At 29.8% G+C, this 20588-nt stretch overlaps 1 protein-coding gene across 3 annotated transcripts; it reads left to right on the top strand.

Moving 5' to 3' along the window:
* The first annotated feature begins 2453 nt into the window (after positions 1-2453).
* On the top strand, positions 2454-5470 carry LOC112749615 (phosphatidylinositol/phosphatidylcholine transfer protein SFH11). Of its 3 annotated transcripts, none has more exons than XM_072218371.1 (11): positions 2454-3006; positions 3087-3186; positions 3268-3534; positions 3618-3695; positions 3764-3889; positions 4122-4171; positions 4275-4383; positions 4499-4588; positions 4677-4817; positions 4914-4955; positions 5119-5470. In XM_072218371.1, exons 1-11 carry the CDS (start codon positions 2612-2614, stop codon positions 5161-5163), a joined length of 1443 nt encoding a protein of 480 aa, XP_072074472.1. In that variant the 5' UTR covers positions 2454-2611; the 3' UTR covers positions 5164-5470. The 3 variants fall into 3 exon arrangements, with proteins under 3 accessions (XP_072074472.1, XP_072074474.1, XP_072074473.1); XM_072218373.1 differs by having other exon boundaries at positions 2474-3006; positions 3618-3646; positions 3739-3889; XM_072218372.1 differs by having other exon boundaries at positions 2474-3006; positions 3788-3889.
* The last annotated feature ends 15118 nt before the right edge of the window (positions 5471-20588 follow it).

Below are 20588 nucleotides of genomic sequence, written 5' to 3'. Positions count from 1 at the left end.
TGTTCACAACAAAAGATTCCGATACATTAACTAAATAAGACACAACTTAGTCCATGCCACGCGTCAATACCATAATCATACGTGGTTATTAAGGTACGTTTGTTTTGAGGTATTGAGATAGAGATGGAGAAACTTAGATTCAGTATTATATTTGTTAGTTTAGAGACTGATACTAAAATTTTTGTCTCTATCTTTAAAATTTTAATATTTCACTACTTCCAAAAAGTAAGACACAAAGAACTAAAATTTTTAGAGATAAAAACTGAAACTTTAATAATATTTTATACCTAAAATATCCTTATTTCAATTAATTAATTTTATTTTTATTTTTTATACAAATTAAATTAGAATTTCATTCTTGTCTCTTATTTTATACCAAACAAAATACTAAAATTTATTTCGATCTCTATTTCTTAGTCTCTTTTTCAGTCTCACCGTTTTTGTTTCTCCACCAAAAATTACTTAAGTACTGTCATATTCATATACGAAGAAAATTTTTTTTCGGAGATAAAAATCTGATCGCGTGAATAAACGAAGACAGAAACAAAGATTGAGTTATCTACTCTATAGGATTTATAAAGTTTTTGAAAAAAAAAATTATTTAAATGCTCTTACATACATATATATAATTATGTAATTTTAATTAATTTTTGATATTTTTAAAAAATTAGTTTATCTTTTAACTTATATGTTAAAGATATCACGTGTGTTGATTATGTTAAATTTATACCGAAAGAAAACATTGAGATTGATTTATATATTAATTTTTTTAGGGACTAAAATGTCTATTTTTTAAATTTTTGGGGATTGATTTAGATAATTACTCTGTCGAAAAATAAACTGGGAACTGATTTGTCAATCGGAATAAAACCTTGAAAATTGATCTGTATATTAATTTTTCTTGAAAATTAAAATGTCCGCTTTTAAAATCCTTAAGAATTGATTTGGATAATTACTCTTAATTTAATATATTTAATTAAATTATATTAAATTTTATTATAATTGTATTATATTTTTTTAAAAATTTAATATCCGTCAAAATTTGTAGATATCTGCCTCTCTACTCATGGAAGAAAATAAACTGAAATCCGGGATGAAAATAGAATAAAAACAGAAAACATTTTACTAAACAAAAATAAGAAACGAAAAAGGAGTCTCCGCCCCATAAAAACACATTGCCATCCTTACTCACTTTCAAATACACCCCACCAAAATTAATCTATGTACATTGTACTCTATGGTGCATGTACGTATACAATAGATTTGGTCTGAGTACTGGTCCCCCAATGTGACTGGAAAATGAACCACTATATATTGCCTCCAATAATACTCCCAATAAAAAACCTAGGACCACAATTTATTGTCCCCACGAGGGAATAAAAGTTAGTTGTCATTTTGAATTTCAAACCTCAAACCTATTTTACCAATAATTCATCACTTCAATCCGCTTCACAGTCTATCTTGTTGCTGGATCATCATATAGTGGTCAATCCCACTATTAAAACGACGACTATGATTTAGTACGAGGCAAAAACTTATATGGCACACTAATTATTGAAATTGTGTAAAGACACTACATATCTACAATGTATGGCTAAATTGCTTTTAACATAAAGTTAAACCTATAGCCGTAACTTGTATTATATATATAGCAGTCTCACATCTTACGCTTTTAAGAACGTTTATCATTAGGTAATCTAATTTAAAACATCAAGCATGTGTCTCACTATATTTGTACACAAGAAATGAGCCGAGACGCTAATAAAGATTCTTATTGATTGTCTCACAAGAAACAAATCATATTATTCAGGTATGAGTATGCAATATACAATATCGTGACTTAGATGTGTTAATATACAAAAGGATATATTGTAAGGTTTAGGATCACGAAAATTGTACGTTATCCGAGGAAGATAAGTATGATTAAGGTTATCCATCTCACCTAACCGCCATGGTAAGAAGTGGCTTATATTAGCTCATCTTTTCTCTATAATCCCTAGTCTAAGTTGTTTATTCTCTCTAGTCTCAATGCCATCTTTCCATGGAAAATATCAAATTTGTACTATATTGCCAACGTTTGAAAATTTTTCATAGCCCATGAAGATTCAGAATCTTATAGTATAATGAGAGAGAAAGCATAAATTTGAGAGTCATGTTACTCAAATTTGTTGGAGAATTGAATTTTAGTAACGATATGATTTATGACAACAAAATAGTTGTTTTTTTGGTATTAGACAACAAAATAGTTAAAAAAATAAAAAAAATAAAAAGTGTTTGGGCCGGCGCACATTACACAAAATTAGTATAAGAAGCCCAAGTAGCCAGGGTAAGTGGGCCTATATGCACCGAAAAAATAGTGTGTGAATTGGAATCAGATGCACAACTTGTTTGTTTTTCTTTCCTTTCGCGGTTTCTTGGAAACAAAACCATTCCAATTCGATCCTTCGTTGATCAATCTTGAGAAATTCCCTCGCCCTCTTCTTCATTGTACTGTTGTGGTTCTTGTTCCTCGTAAGTAATAACGTGTCTTCTATGTGCATGTTCTTCATGAACAATGGCTAACACATATATAGTTTGAAGGTTGATATTTATTTTCAGGGGACATAACATAATGAGCAGTGTGAAGGGAAAGGAGAAAGAGAAGGATGTGGAAGTTGTAATAACAACAAGAGGTGACACTGAATCATTAACTACTTATTCTTCTTCTTCTGGTGAGAGAGCGTGGTTGCATTCTGCTGATGGTAGAACTAAATGTCTTCATCCCCCTATTGAAACGCATTGGGAACTCCCTTCATCAGGTGCCAAGAAGCCTTCTTCGTCATCATCAAGCTTCAAGTCACTCTTCACCTTCCCTCTCACCAAACTCAGAAGGACCAAGAGCATGCAAACCGTTCTAGAAGGACCTCGCGATCCAAAAGATGCTCAGATTGTTGAGTCCTTCCGCAGAATGCTCTTTCTTGAGGGTCTCTTACCCACCAAGCACAATGATTATCATACTCTTTTGAGGTACCTCTAAGGCAATTGCTCGCATAGTTTCTGGTTTTTCAAACTTTGTTAATTAGTTGCCTTTGTTGTTTGTTAATAAGGTTTCTTCGCATGAGAGATTTTGACATGTTGAAATCCAAAGACGTATTTCTCAATTATCTGAAATGGCACGAGGAATTTGGAGTAGACATGCTTCTTAAGGTGAATAAAATATAATAATCACGTGCATAGGAATAGGAATAGCTTCTTATTGTTTTGCTTTGTTGATACACGATGGATCAGGAATTCAAATACCCGGAGTACACAGAAGTAAAGAAATGCTATCCTCATGGATACCATGGGGTTGATAGACATGGCAGACCAGTATACATTGAGAGACTTGGGATGGTAGACCTTAACAAGCTGGTGCAAGTAACCACATTTGAGAGGTTCATAAAGTATCATGTGTCAGAACAAGAGAAAACATTGAGAATAAGATACCCTGCATGTTCAATGGCAGCTAAAAGGCACATAGCATCCACTACAAGTATCTTGGATGTTAATGGAGTAGTAAGCACATTTTAATTTGGACTAGTTCAATTCAGTTTCTAGCGCTACCTCCAAATTAATGCATATGGTTTTAATTGTTCCAGGGAATGTCTAATTTCTCAAAGCCAGCAAGGTACCTCTTTATGGAAATTCAGAAAATCGATAGTAGTTACTATCCTGAGGTATATATGTATGTCTTTCTAATAATTCTTTTTCAAATGGAAGATTGAACTTACTGATTACAAAACAGTTCGCTACATGGATGGCCTTGCAGACTCTTCACAAGCTCTTTATTATCAATGCTGGATCCGGCTTCAAAATGCTATGGAAAGCCGTTAAGACATTCCTAGATGTTCGCACAGTAGCAAAAGTTCAAGTATGGATCATTATTATATTCCATCATATTATTCCATTGAGTTATGCTACGTGTACATCAAAGTCAGCCACCAATATAAAATATATATTGGAATACAAAAACACATTGAAAATAAATTAAACCATACATGTATTTATACATAAATACAATTTTAGTGGCTGATTTTGGTGTACAAATAGCATTTTCCTATTCGATTTTCAAATATCTTGAACTAACAAGATTCTTATTTCAGGTGTTAGGTTCTAATTATCTTAGTGTGTTGCTTGAGGCTATTGATATAAGGTAACAAAATTTCTTTTCCTTTTGTTTAGTCATCGCATTTTTATGGTAAATGTGATAATATAGTGAACCTATAAGATTTAATTATTGTTTGATTATTATACAGTAATTTGCCAAGTTTTCTGGGTGGTAAATGCACATGTTCTGATTATGGAGGATGCTTAATGAGTGATAGAGGTCCATGGAAAAATCCAGATATAGTAAAAATGATTGAGGTTTGGCAGTACTTGAAAATGGCATCTTTTTTAACTCCTTCAACATCAAAGGGTTGTGCTTTTACTTAACAAGTATGAATAGTAGTTGAGAGAGATATATCACTTAAATTTGCAGGTCATATCCTTGAGAGAAGAGACGGATAGTAAAAATGATTCAAATAATGGTGATGTGGCTTCAGAAGATTCTCCCTCGATGCCCAAAAAGGTGTTGAGTTATTCGCCATTGTTCTGCTTTTACTATATGTTCAGCCTTCTTGCATGACATAACAATAACATAATGAAATATGGGGCAGGGTGACATGGGAAACCAAAATGACTTTGGTTTTAATCTAGCTCCACTTGCTGAGTCAGCATGTGCTGGATCAGACTCAAAATATAAGTTAGCATTGCAAAAAATTAATGGCCTGGAAGCTGCTCTTGGAGACACCAAGAATGTGAGTTGCATTGTCAAATTAATGCATGTAAATTAAAATAATAGTAAATTCTTATATACAATAATAAACTAATTTAAACCCGGATATATATAACAGAAAATCGAGACACTGGAAGAGGCACTTGAGGACGCCAAGATGGTGAGCCTATTAATGTTGTTGACGATAGAGATTTACGTACTATTCTCAACCATTATGTAAAGATAACTGCACGGGAATTTTTACCATTGTAGAATGTTTCGTCTAGCGTTAATGGAATTGGTAGTCTGATTTTTACCCTTCTTATGTTGTTTTTCTCTTTCAGGCCTTGAAAGAGTTCGCACAACATATAATACAGCCGAAGCTATGAAAATGCTAGTGTTGTTGACGTTGTTGAAATGAGAGTTCAACAGAGACCACTGCGTATTCTAAAAATATCGGGGTGGTTTATAGAGAAAGATAAATAAGAAAGAATAGTTTTCCGCAGTTTAGTCGGGGTGGTTTATACAGCAGTGACTAATTGGTTTAAACATGTATCCCATAATGTTCCATGTTTAACATAGGCATATAGCCAACCTGTGTATCCCCTTTTCTCTCTTTTCCTCTTTTTCTTTGGACCAACGGCTACATTCTTATAGAGATTCCTCTCATGAAAATATGCATATTGACCTTTAATATCTTATATTGTTAATTATCTTCAATAAAAAATCTAAAAAATCAACTCTATACGCAGTTAAATAGGTCATTTTTCAAAAAAAAAATATTTTAAAATTCTAAAATCTAATTTTAGACTCAAAAAAATATACATCTTCCTACTTCTCTTCGTTAAAAAGTTTAAAGCATCAATTCTATATGCAACTAAGTAGCTGATTTTTTTTTAAAAAAATTGATTTTAAAATTAGTTTTAGCCTAAAAAAAATGCACCTTCCTACTCTCTTTCGTCACTCTTCTGACACCTATCACCGTTGCTTAGAAGTCGTCAAACCCTAGCAGTCATGTGTCTTTCATTGGAAACGACGTTGGAGATGCCCGTTGTGGTTACATCACATACAGTGTTCCAAGCTCGCGCCATCCATCACCGAAGGTCGCTTAGAAGTCGTCTATCACCAGCATTCATACGTTCTCCACTATAAACAATACAGAAAAACGTTCTTTTCCGCTACTTGCAAGGACTTGCACTAACGTGATAATGCTATTCTTTCAAGTTTTTTTTTTAGTTAGGTTTTAGATGTAGTTTTTTTATGCTTTTAGATTTTTTCTGTTAAGTTTTAGATGTTATTTTTAGAATTATAAAAAAAAATATTTAAAACTATTAACAAGAATCATCCAAAATGTAAAGCGTTTAAAACATAAAAGAAAAAAATATCTAAAACCTAAAAAGAAAAAACGTCTAACATTATTAAAAATAAATCCAAAACTGAATAAAAAGAAACATCCAAAATGATTGAAAAAAATACAGCAATCAGAGGAAGAGACAGAACTTTCCAACGTCTATGTCAACATTCTCCCGCTTTTCAACTCTAGAGAGGTGGACATGACGGCTGAGCCAATTGGAGATGACACTGAATATCACAGCTAGGGAAGTGGGAGAGAAGGAAAAGGATTTTGTAATTTTTTTTTTAACCGTGAATGAGAGTAAAAGTGAAATTAGGATTATTTTTTATTTAGGATCTTTTTATTAGGCTTTTTTTCCTATCCATATACTAGTTGGCTCCAGTTGACTAGTATCCTAATTAGTTACTTAGTAAAGTTGTATCTTAAATAACTTTAACTAGATTTAGTGCCAGAGAATAAAATGGATATACAATTTATAAAATATATTTATAAAAAAAAAGTTTTGATCAACAACTAAATTTTTTAAATACTTATGCAAAACATTAATAATAATAGAAAAAAAAAGAGGCATGAAATTATGTGAAAAGAAGAGATAAAGAGAATATTAATTTATATATGACATATAGGAAAAAGTGGTTATAAAACAAGAGGATGAATTATATTTTATTATTCAATTTATAGGGTTAAGTACAATTTTAGTCCTTAAGATATAGGTTAAAAATTTTTTTCTTTCTCAGTCTTTTTTTACATACAAAATCGTCCTAAGGTTTAACTCTATTTTAAAATTGTTAATTTTACTTAAATATTATATTTTATGACCAAAATACTCTTAAGTAAAAAAAATTATAAAATAAAATAAAATAGAAAGAGAACGACGAGAGGGAGAAAAAGAATGTGTGTGGGGGAGAGGGAAGAAGAGGGAAGGTGGCAACGCCGCTTGTGATGGAGAGGACGGACGTTGACGCCAGCAGATCGGCGAGGGAGGATGTTGCCGTTTTGCTTTTCCTCACTAGCTCGTCGCGTCGCCGTTCTCCTCCTCCTCCTTGCTAGTTCGCCGCGTCGCCATGCTCCTCCTCCTCCTCGCATGTCACCGCTGCTTTGCGTCTGCGCCGTTGCTTTGTGAAGGATTCACATGTGTTCATAACACGCAGCAGAAGAAAAAAAAGTAATCCTAAAGATCTATTTTGTGCTTAAACTTTATTCGAATAATATACAGATCAAATCTAAATACCTTTGGATGCTTTAGTAAAAACTTTATTCTTCAATTGTATGAAGGCTCTATGCGTATCCACACTGAGACCAACGGATATTTGATCTAAATTGAGAAACCTCTTTACAACTCTTTGCACACCATAAAATTCTTCTCCAAGAATTAGACTCACATACATTTATGTGTATAGAGGTAAAGGAATAAAACTCTTGTGTTGGTTTCATCTTTCTCTACTCTTGTCATACATATATATAATATGAGATTTATTACTGATTTCAAATTTGAATCTTTTTTCAAATTTAAATCATATCTTATTATTCTAAACTTGAAAATTTTAAATTTATGAATCATATCATAACTCAATTTGAAACGGAATCAGTTAGAAACTCATCCAAATTTAAAATTCAAATTTAGAAATAGAATAATTAATTATTCTCAAATCTTATTTAATATTATCAATTATCATACTATTATTATATTCTTGTGCTAGCAAAGAATACAATAATATTCCATTTGAATTAATATAATTATTTATTTCATCAAATCAAAATAATAATTAAATAATTCTACAGCAAACATTAGAACACTCGTTAGTGTGTGATCTCATAGGTTCAATACTAAACGGGTAGTAAATTAGTCATACTAAATTTACTAATCAAGGTTGGTATCTAGCAACACTCCTTAACGACCCAATAGTATGAAGTAATATATTTTTACTAAGAACCTGAGAAGAACAAAGTATAATTCCTTCCATCTTTTCAACTCTTTGGTTAACCCTTAGAGTATAGTTTAATTGTCAAACTCTAACTTGTTACCATTATTATAATGAACTGTGAATGACCTAAGAAACTCATTTCTTCATTCATTCAATCTCCTTGGCCAAGATTTTATTCATCTCAGTCATTATAACCATATAGCTCAAACTCTATACCGAGAGTTGACGGATTCCTTTTTTACTAATAATTAATTTTACAAGTATTTAAATCATACCCAATATCCATTCAACTAGCACCCTAGGATATTAGATGTCCGGAATCAAAGTATAATAAATACATTGTTAATTACTATGACAGTCGCAGGTCAAAGGAAAGTCTATTACTATGTTCGTCTTGAAAATATCCTATTGATAAATATACGGTAATTATAACCATTAGGAATTCTCAAATTGAGTCAGTTCAATAGTCATATCTCTATATGTACCATTTATATATATAATTTAATAAATGAGATTTATTAATCTTCATCCAATGAAGACCATTATATATATATATATATATATATATATATATATATATATATATATATATATATATATATATATATATTGATCTTTCTTGATTATTAATGTCTTTTTTAATAATTCTATACCCAAGAACAATTTATATTAAATTATAAAAAATGTTATCTCTTAATATTATAATCATTATCACAATGATAAATATCTAAATTTAATCAAAGATTTTATTATATTAATATTTTAATATAATAACAGTAACAAATTATTTGACACATGATTGATTAGATTGTAGTCATATTATTTATTCCCAATACTTTTGAGAGAGGCGTTGATGGAATTTGGGAACGATGCTAATGCCGTTGTTCCTCACCAGTCATCGCTGCTCCTCGCTAATCACCACTGCTCCTCCCTAGGGTTCCAATGCTACTTCTAATTTGTTGATTTTGTTAATTACATTGTTGATTCTGCTTCTGTTTGTTTGGTTAATGACATTGTTGATTTGTTGATTTTATTATTACATTGATTTTGATTCTAATGTTATTATTGATTCTGATTCTATTTTGATTTCATTGTTGTTCTGCTTTTGTTTCTTCTGATTCTGAATAGAGAAGGAAAATAGAAAAAGGAAATGAGAATGCTGAGAGTAAATGGTATTGGAAGTTTCTTTTTTTTGTTGTTGTTCTTCAGAGTTGAGATGGTGATGGTTTTTCTTTTTTTCTTCTCTTTGCTATTGCTGCTAGTTGAAATGAATTGTTGTTGTTGTTGTTATTTTCTTTCTTTGTTTCTGCTTCATTGTTGTTGTTCCTGATTCTGTGATGACGAAGAAGAAAAGAAGAAGAGATGCTGCTGCGACAGAGAAGAGAAAGAAGAATAAAAAAATGAGTATGTTGGTGAAGAAGGAGAATGGTATTTTAGTTCGAATGACGGTTTTAAAACTTAACTCAACCTTAGGGATAATTTTGTATGCGAAAAAAGGTTGGAGACAAAAAAAATTTTCGGCCTATATCTTAGAGACCAAAATTGTACTTAACCCCAATTTATAACTATTAAAAAGAAATAACATTAATATTGAATCTATATAGTATCTTATATAAAAGTAAAGAGTACGATAATATAAAAAATATAGAGTAAACCAAAGAAAAATAAATATTATAAGAATGAGAAGGAAAATAAAAAAATTTTTAAGTTATAATTTTATATAGTAAATATAAGAAGGAGTGAATATAAAAGAAGAAGATAAATTATATTTATATTTATTAAAGAAATAATATTAACATTAGAGACATAATATCTTATATAAAAATAAAGTATAAGAGAATATAAAAATTATAGAGTAACTTAAAGAAAAATAAATGTCATGAAAATAAGAAAAAAATAAAAAAAAATCTAAAATTATAATAATGAGATACGTAAGAAGTAAAAAAATAATAATAAAAAAATTCAATTAAAAATAAAAAATAAAAAATAATTTAATTAAATAAATAATAAATAAATTATACTAATTAACTATTTAAATTAATGTGACATAATATGAAAAAGTTAGAAAATTGATAATATATTAAAGAATTATCTTATATTCAATTTATAACGTAAAATTGAAAAGTATACAGTAATTACATACACTTCTCCTTATCTATTTTTTTTCTCCTCTTTTTCTTTTTTGTATTTAATAGAAAAATGTTGATTAAAAATTTTAAATCAACTTGCATCATCTCATATGCATTAGAATCTTCATGAAACATGATTAAAAAATTGAAGAAACAACGTTTTAGTTGAATACTATAATTATCTATTTACTAGAAGCTGATTGTGTTGAAAATTTGAAGAATTACCAAGAATGTTCAAGAGCCTTTTGCCAATTAAGGTAGTTGGTTATTAAATGATGACAAAACCAAAGTATGCAAGTTGAACGACACACATTGTGTACGTCCTGAATTTTTTGAAATCTTTTACATTTGATTCTTTTATTACTACCCAACCCTCCAATTTTATCAAAATTCTTACACTACCCTAATTTCCTTTTCCCAACCCTAACTCTGATTTTATCTATACTATCCCTCTTCCAACACTCTCACACACACGACTGAGAATGAAAGAAGGAATAAGAGAGGGGGAAAACGAAGAGGGAGAAGAAAGGAAGAAGAAGGAGAAAGGAGGACGACATCGGTTAGAGCCACGCTGCCGTCGCTGAGAGGAACTTGAGGAGAGAGACAAGAATGCACAGAAGAGAGAGGCACGATAAACAAATGAGGAGGGAGGTTCCATCACCATCACTGCCGGAGCTCTAGCCACCGTTGTTAAAGCCAACCTCGCCGTCGTCAAACTACTGTGTTGCCAAGGAGGCGGGGAGAGAGAGAGAGAGAGAGAGAGAGAGAGAGAGAGAGAGAGAGAGAGAGAGAGAGAGAACACGACAGAGCTTGTCGCCGGAAAGACGGGTAACGGTGGTGTGTGCTGCCGCTACTGGGGAAGGAGGTCAGCGTCGAGCTGCGCGCCACCGTCAGAGTCATTCCTTGCTGGCGCCATTGCTGGTTGTTGCCTCTGCTTCCGGTTTAAGTATCCTATTGAAGCTTCTGTCACCATCACCGTTGCGGTTTCTGGAAAAACGCCGCCAAATAGTGCCTCTGTTCTAGTCTAGGTCATTTCCTTTAACTTGTCTTGTTTCCACTTTTGCTCTGCTACTATTCCATTTATGCTACATTGTTTCCGTTCTGTTTCAGCTGCCATAGCTGTAATTATTACAATGTTGTTGCTGCGGGATTAGTCGGAGTTGTTGCCACTACCTCGATCTAAATTCTACGTTCTTTCGATCCATTCTATTCCAACCATCCTCACCCTTTAATTTGACACTCCGGGTTTGATCTTTTCGATCCTTCAGGACCAAGTTGTGAGTAGGCTTTACATTTATAATCGTTAACCTTTTGATTTATGCTATTTTGAGTTTTTTTATTATATTTATAAAACTATTGTTGAAGAACTTTGATTTGATTAGAATAATTGATTTATTATAGTTGAATAATTATTTTTATGAAACTCATACCTTAGAAATTTTATATGAGACTATATATACGTTTGATGAAGTTTTATATTATTTTAGAATATTTTATTTTACTTGAAGATATACTTTTGAAGCATTGAAGTATTTGTTGGTACTCACTTTGAAATTGTAAAATGTGTTTAACATTTCTTATGATTGAAAAAGTATGATTGTAAGAGATTTCTGTTGAGAAAGTACTATCTGATTTGGTTTGATTCGATATCTTATATATATTTGAAAGATCAAAGATTTGTTATATTTGAAATTATATGTTTTGAATTGGTTTGGAAGTAGTTAACGGCGGTTATGATGTTAACTTAGATGTATCTAACTCAGACTCCAGCTAGTAGGGGTGTTGCTAGCCTAACATGTAGGCGACACGTTGGATCTGTTATTCTGTTACGATGCACAAGAGGAAAGGGCTACCCATCGAGGTGGAGCCACCCAAGTGTGGACTTTTGATTTGATTTCTGTATGAGAACTCCCTTATCGATTCACTTATTCATATAAATTATTTTTTTCTAAATAAAATTATTTTTATGATTTGTTTATATGATCTCATGTGGATTATAGATATATTGTCTAGTCACTGGATTGCAACACTTATTCTGTTTTTCTAAAAATATTTTTCAGGAACAAATATGTGAGTCTTTCTATTCAAGAATAATGATCTACAACGGATACTTATTCCTTGTTGTGTTCCTAGACGTTATATGCTCTATATGTCAGAGGTATGATCCATCCATATTTATTTATTTTATCTTTTGTTAAAAATATGTAATTATTCATTCTAGAAACTGTATATTTATTCAAAATATTTGTAACATTTCTATTTATCTTATATTCGAATCTGTTAGGCTTGTTAGGGAACTATTTTTCTGAGCGCTAGTCATGGCTCATTTTGGGTCGTGAGTCTGTGACAGAGTGGTATCAAAGTTTAGGTTAACATGTGCAATATAGAGCAAGTGTCGTATGGTAGGATCACAATTGTATAAATAGAAGTGCGCCTATTTGTACAAATTGTAGCACTATCAGAGACCTATAGAAATGTCATCCTTGTCTTTTTGTCATTCTTGTCTTTTGGTTCTTGTTATCATGCGTTCCTTGTTGCTTCTTGCCACGTCTTTTTTCTTCTTTATACCCAACCTTGAGTTATCATTTGGTAGCTTTTTTTGAACTTGCTTTTGCAATGACTTCAGTTTTGGTTCCGATTTATGATTTCTGCCTTGTAGCTAGTTCTAATCTTCCTCGCTTTTGTGAATGTATGCTTTAATCTTCTTCATCTTCGTGTTGTTTTCTATGATTCTTGATGTCAATATCTCATGCATTACTTAGAAGATTCGATCGGTGTTGGCCGTGAATTATTATCTAATTCCCTTATAGAACTGTATTTGGATTTGTGGATTGCATGGATTTGCCGAGTTACTGATCGAAATGCTTTGTTCTGGATTTGATAAGTGATATTGGAGTTTTTCTTCTTATGTTGATAATCATTGAAGTTATAACATAATTTTGATTTGCTTTTAATTCAAATCAATAATTTTAAAAACTGTTATTTAGTTGCTCAAGAAGAAGGACTATATGGTGAAACATATGAATAGAGTGTTATTGTTGTTTGTTGGATTGGTGATTTTCTCTGCTTAGGTGTAGTGAATTATTTGGGTGATTAGTTGGCTAGATTAAAAATATTTTCCGATCTAGAAGTTTGGTTGAGCTTTTCTAGCTAATTTGCTGATCTGATTCTATTATAGTACTATATATGTTGTCATATATGACTTTTCTATCACGAAACTATTTTCTTGATTGTTCAGGTGATATCTAGATTGTGAACGCATGCTTTTTGTTGGTGATTAGATGATGAATTTTGTTTTTGACTAAGATTTGAAACATGAAATTTTCTTCAACCCTAGATTTTTTTTTTTTTGAAAATTCTCCTATTCTTAACTATTGGTTTTATTCTCAGAGATTTAAGGAGATTGGTTTTCTTGTGACGTAGTGACTTTGTGAGATTGGATTGTAGAACTTAGATACTGGAAAGATATTATCTATCTTGATGTAATAATATAGAATTCTTGTGAGTTTTATTGCTTTTAAACTGTAAGCGAGAATCAATATTAAAACAACTTGAGATTATATTAGAATAATCACGAAAATATAAAGACTATTGCAGTAAATTTTTGAGCAAGTTAGGACTTCATTATTAGAAGATTGGTAGTTTGAAATGTCTGTGCTCTTATAACAAAGTTGTTTCTATTTTTATTATTAGTATTATTGAGTATTTATAAGTTACAACTTTTTCACAAATATAATTTTCTATTTTCTATTATGATACATGATATTATTGCTGAATATTTTATCTCTAGTCATTAGAATAGGTTGTTTGTAATAGCCCAGACCACCCGCTAGCACGATATTGTCCGCTTTGGAACACAAGGCCTCACGGTTTTACCTTTGACGATAAGGATGATAGCCGAAACCCCTCACACTCACTCGTCAAAATGCGTCATGCTAGGGAGATGTATCCACACCCTTATAGGTATGCTTCGTTCCCATCTCCAACCGATGTGCCAACGAGGGCGCTGGGCTCTCTTAGGGGGTGGATTGTAAGGTCTCACATCGGTTGGGGAGGGGAACGAAGCATGCCTTATAAGGGTGTGGATACCTCTCCCTAGCATGACGCATTTTGACGAGTGAGTGTGGGGGGCTTCGGCTATCATCCCTATTGTCAAAGGCAAAACTGTGAGGCCTTGTGTGCCAAAGCAGACAATATCGTGCTAGCAGGTGGTCTAGACTGTTACATTGTTGCCTATGAATTGTTATTGTCGTTATTACTGTTCAAGTCATCATTGCTTGTTAATCGATATTATTATTGTTCGTAAACAGTGAATTCTTGTATATTGATATAGTTAGAAATTTAGAATTCCATTTTCTATTCAATAGTAAGTTGGTAATGTTTTATCAGATTTTTTAGTACCCTTCTCTTTTTGTCTCATTATTATTATCATTTGTTTCTTACCTAACATGCCTTTTCAATTCAGTGCGTCATGCATGATATTTTAAGTGCCTTTAATATTAAAAAAATAATTACCTTATTATTATTATTATTATTATTATTATTATTATTATTATTATTATTATTATTATGACTTTGTTGGTGATGTTCTAGATTTGTTTGGTTGATTTAGTTTTGTTATTGGTAGTAGTTAGTAGTGAGTAGTGGTGTTGTTTTATGATTGAACCTTTGTGATGGTAATTAATGGCTAAGAGAAGGGGGTTGAATCTTAACCCCTTTTTTTACTGAGTGCTACTTTCTGCTCTTTGAAGTAGCTTCAAGAGATTTTTCTTCTTTTTGTCTCGTAACTAGTCAAGAGACATTTTCTTTTTGTCTCGTAACCAGTCAGGAGATATTTTTCAATTTTGTCTCCTATGCAACAGAATCAGAAATGGAGTAGAAGAGAGAGAGAATCACACCAAGAAGTATCCTGGTTCAGCTGCTAAGTGCAATGCAGCCTACATCCAGTCTCCATCACAATAATGATGGAATTTCACTATAATCATACAGATTACAAACACCAATTCTCCCTAGGAACTACCCTTCCTATCCGGAACAAGTCCAGAATCTATCCCCAATCCTGAACTTGACTTTGTCACCTACCAAGCTTTCAACTGCTAAGTGCTAACCCAACTTGCAAGGAGATTTTCACAGAATCATGATACTCAACACATAGATGTACAAAGGATCTCTAGGACACCTATGGCTTTTTTTTTAATTTTATATACTCTGCCTTTTTCTTCTTACTGGCTTTTTCTTATAAACCTCACACTGTTTGCCTTTTTTACCATGAGACTCAGACAAACAAAACTTAAAGAAAATACAAAATAGGAAACATTGAAGGAGAAAAACTTCTGTTAGTTTGGGTAGCTATGAGAACTCTATGCTTTCTCTCCTTATTTTAACCCTTGGCCGTTCACCCTTATTATAGAAGGGGAAGCTTCCAAGGTTGAAACGGTTCAACCGAGCCAACTTTTTCTTCAACACCAAAACCGGTTCGGACAGAGAGAGGAGAGAGGAAAACCGAAAGCAAAACCAACATGCATGTACCTCTCTCTCATCCCTTCTCATCAAGCTTCATCAATCTGAGCCTTCCATCTTGATTTGGTCCCCAAGAAGGATTTCTGACCCTGATGAACCCTTGATCCTTGACAATTTCATCTGTTCCATTTTTGCTTCTTCCTCCACGTAGCTACAGTAACTACCTTCTGTGATGGATGAACAAAAAGTAGAAACGAGCTTCACCTAAGAGATCTTCTCTGACCGAATTGGATTTCTACCAATTTTAGGCATGGTGATCTTAAAGCTTCTTCTCCACTTCTTACCTTTAGTGGAAAAGATCTCAGCCATGCCATACTGTAGATCTTTTTGCAAGGGCCATCATCACCTTGGTCGCTTGCTTGTTCATAGCTTTTCTGCTTCTACCTCTGATAGCTTCTTCCATCTTCCTTCCCTGATGGAAGTGACACACAAAAACAAGAGAGAGAGGAGAGAGAAGAGAGAGAAAACTTTGGAAGTAATGAGTTAAGGTAAAATCAATTAAAATTCATTACCTAGCCTCTATGCATAGTAACGTGTGAGGCAATAAAAGCAATCGAATCAATTTTAACTTTCTCTTTTCTGTTACTAAAGCAATTAAACCAAGTTAAATAAATTTGAATTCCATTTGAAGAGGGGAGTGGGTATCCGTGGAAAGCATGCTACATTGCTTTCTTTCTTCTTCCAATTTTAGACCCATGATAATATTGGGCCAGGACAAATATATCTTGGGCTTTGTATCAGTTTTCTTAGCCCAATCAACACAAAAAATAATTCAGCCATAATGCTTGAATATTTTTGTACCACATGCTGAATATTTTCCCAACCTATTGGGCTTTTTGTTGCATATGCCCATTAATCAAAATACTACACACAAAACCATCATTATTAATCAAATAATCTGAAGCTTCAAATCAAATTAATAATTTTTAATTAATATTTTTAACAATGTTTGATCATCACAATAATTTGAAGTTTTTCAAACTTATCAGTTTGGGTTTCTTGATTTATATGCAACTGTTATTTTGTGTTTACTAGCCTCACTTTTGAATTAGAAATGAGAAAGAAATTCTGTAAAAAAAAAAAAAAAAAAATTTCTCATGATATTATATTTTTCAAATTAGAACAAGGATTTGGGAGATATATGATTAAAAAAATAAATAAATAAGAAGAAAACTTAAAATTATGACTATTATGATTATTATTTCATATTAATAAAATATATTTTCTAAAAAATATAGCTTTTAAATTACTAAGGTTTCTTTTGGTACTTAATTCTGTTGGTAGATCTTTTTACCAAAAAAAAAAAAGAGAAACACACACAAAGACAATAGCATTGTAGATGTGATTGAAAATATTAGTTATGTATAAATAGAGATGCACATTAAAATAAAAATGAAGATTCATGACTACGAATTTGATGTCCAAATTTATTAATTTCTATATGTATTAGTCTTTGCTACCAAGAACGTATGTATATATATATATATATATATATATTTGAGTTTGTCTTTAGTTTTATGAATTTTAAGATCAGCTAACTATTTAGGAAAATGAAGTTTCTATTTTAGTATCTTATCTTTACAAAAAATATGATCACATACTAATTTCATAAAAATTTTTTGTTGCGTGCTTCGATTATGTTGAAAGCTAAATTATGTTTGATGATTTAGGCAAAATAAAAAGTAGTCGTTAATTTATTATAATTAATGTTAGTTTGTGTTAATTATAATTACGTCAAATTTTAGTTTTATTTTCATTATATTGCATGTGCATTATTTGTAAATTAAGTTATAATTGTATGATCATATAAAAATATTTGAGTGTATTTTATAATAATAATAAATTAAATATACAGATGAATTTTGACCTTGAGGATAATAAGATGATTGATTACATTTTTCGTCATGTTTTACATTATTTATCCATTATTTATAGTCAAAAGCTATTGAATTTTATTCTATTATACTTAATATTCAAGGTTATGATAATAATTATTTCAAATGGACTTTGTCAAGAAATTCTATAGATAAAGAGAAAATGAACATGTTAATTTTTGTGACAATTACTGTTTTAAATTTTTATAACTGATCAATTGTCTTTTTTAAAAGGTGCGGTCAAATCTTCAATTTGTTGTTTTGCTTTGCTCATCTGTTATTGTCTCTGTCTTGTTACTTGGAATTTTGATTTATAACAAGTGTATTAACCCGTACCATGCACGTGATAAGATTGAAATTATAATTTTAAATTATTTTATTAAAATTAAATTAAATTATAATAATTTGATTAATAAAAATATAACATGTTATGTATTATTTGTATTTTCTTAATCTAGTGTTAAATATATTAACTCTAAAATAGTTATTAATTGATTTTAGTAATCTACTTTCTTCAATAAATCAAACATATATACTCAATGTGACTATAAACAACTTAATAATACTTAGACCCACCAACAAATTTTTATATGTTTTACTGTCAAGTAAGAACATATCAAAATTAGTTCAAAATAAATAATAAATTATTAGAGAATTCTAATGCACAAAATTCGCTAATAAACAATAAATAATTTAAATCTACTAAAAAATAACTCAACACTTTTCTTTGATGCCTGCAAAACATATACCTGAAATAATATTATATCAATGTTAGTATACAGTTTTACAATCATCGACCGTATTTACTATACATGACTCCTTCTTAAAAGTTGTTCTACACACGTGTGCAGTCGAAAGATAAATTATTGGACTTTATTTTATTTTTCTAAATTATTATCATTATGTATTATTCATTAAATGCTAATTGTAATATTGTAATTTAATTATAATAAAGATATTTTTTAAAAATAAATTTAGAAGAGAGAATAGTGCTTTCATTTTAGAAGAAAAATGAATTCATGAGGAATTGACACCTCACTTTTATTAGTTGATAATGTATTAAATATTGATTTTATATAATTATAATAAATATATTTTTCTAAAATAAATTTAGAAAAGAAAACAGTGATTTCATTTTACAGAAAAAATGAATTCATCAGGAATTAACACCTCACTTTTATTAGTTGGAGAAAAAAAATCCAGTTTTAGTATATTTTGTCATTATTATACATTTTTCTCTAATCATATATCTACTGTTTCTTTTTCTTTGTTTCAGCATTTTGAATCTTTTCTTTATTTCAGCATTTTGAATCTGGGTTTAACTTCTCGTAGTTCTCACTTCTCAGTCATTCTATTAGATGTAGTTGATAACTATTGAAATTCTTCGATTAATATAGAAAAAAAATATATTATTATATGATAGAATTAATATGAGTATATTTTATTATTAAATAAACAAAGTTAATATAAAATAAAATTATGCATAAGAAAAAGCAAAGAAAATAAAATTAAAATAGCAAAAATGATAAAAAGATTATTTTTATAATTTTGTTTTGTCATTTTTATTTATAGAAAATTAGAAAATAGTAAATTTTTAACTAAATTAATTTATATTTGTTGTATTCAATTTAAATAAGTAATAAATTATCTTATTTTAATTTATTCCTTAAATTTATATATCATAAAAATTAAATCAAATAATTAATATACATAATTTTAAATTGTGTTACTTAAATATCTATTCAAGTTAATTAGTTGATATAATTAATTCATCATAATGAATTGTCTTTAATGAGTTAAACAAAATAAAGTAGAAGCATGCTACGTTAATTCTATCATTAAAGGTAAAAATTCGATTTTTATATAATAGAATAGATAGAATAGATAATATAATAAATGGCGAGAAAGAGAAAGATAAACATTTTAAATCTTAAGTTGTTTCATTTGGATGTTGCAATGTGGATATCACATTATTTTATTTATTCCACCCTATGGACCCTTATGTAACTTTATTTCAGTATCAATGGAATTTCACTACCTTTGAGTACTAAATTAAAATTCAAAATGAAATTGAAAAAAAAAAAGTAAAGAGTATAAAATTATTGATTAAAAAATACTCTAAATAATAAAAAGCCAAATTAACTTTAATATTAAATTCATTAATACGATTTAATTTTTATTTACAATTATTTGATTGATATAAATTATAATAAATCGTGTGATACTTAAATACCTAATCAAATCAATTAGTTGATATAATTAATTTACTATAATAAATTGTATTCAATGAGTTATAAAAAATAAATTAAGAAACACGCTAAAAAGTATGCCACACCCATCATGAAGTACAGAAATTCAATTTTTATATAATAAAAATATACATTATTATATATGTTATAAAAATATGATTTGATTCCATTAACTTGCTTATATTTTTTTTAACTTGTCACCTATATTCAGTATGGAATTTTAATTTTTCTAAAACAAATTTAGAAGAGAGAATAGTACTTTCATTTTGGAGAGAAAATAAATTCATGAAGAATTGCACCTCACTTTCATTAGTTGATAATGCATTAAATATTAATTTTATATAATTATAATAAATATATTTTCCTAAATTAGTATAATCATACATTATTCATTAAATGTTAATTGTAATATAAATATAATAAAGATATTTTTCTAAAATAAATTTAAAAGAGAGAATAGTACTTTCATTTTAGAAGAAAAATAAATTTATAAAAAATTGACACCTCACTTCAATTAGTTAGGAAATAATACAATTTTAGTATATTAAGTAAAGTATATTATTATTATTATTATTATTATTATTATTATTATTATTATTATTATTATTATTATTATTATTATTATTATTATTATTATTATTTCTGATTGATAATTGATAAGTAGTTTAATAATGTATTAAATATGGATTTTATATAATTATAATAAAGATATTGTCCTAAATTAGTATAATTATGCATTATTCATTAAATGCATTCATTTTGG

This window comes from Arachis hypogaea, chromosome 15 (assembly GCF_003086295.3).
Source record: "Arachis hypogaea cultivar Tifrunner chromosome 15, arahy.Tifrunner.gnm2.J5K5, whole genome shotgun sequence".
NCBI classification, from domain to species: Eukaryota; Viridiplantae; Streptophyta; class Magnoliopsida; order Fabales; family Fabaceae; genus Arachis; species Arachis hypogaea.
Note: the sequence above shows the minus strand (reverse complement) of the source record. Positions and strands in the feature narration are given on the sequence as shown.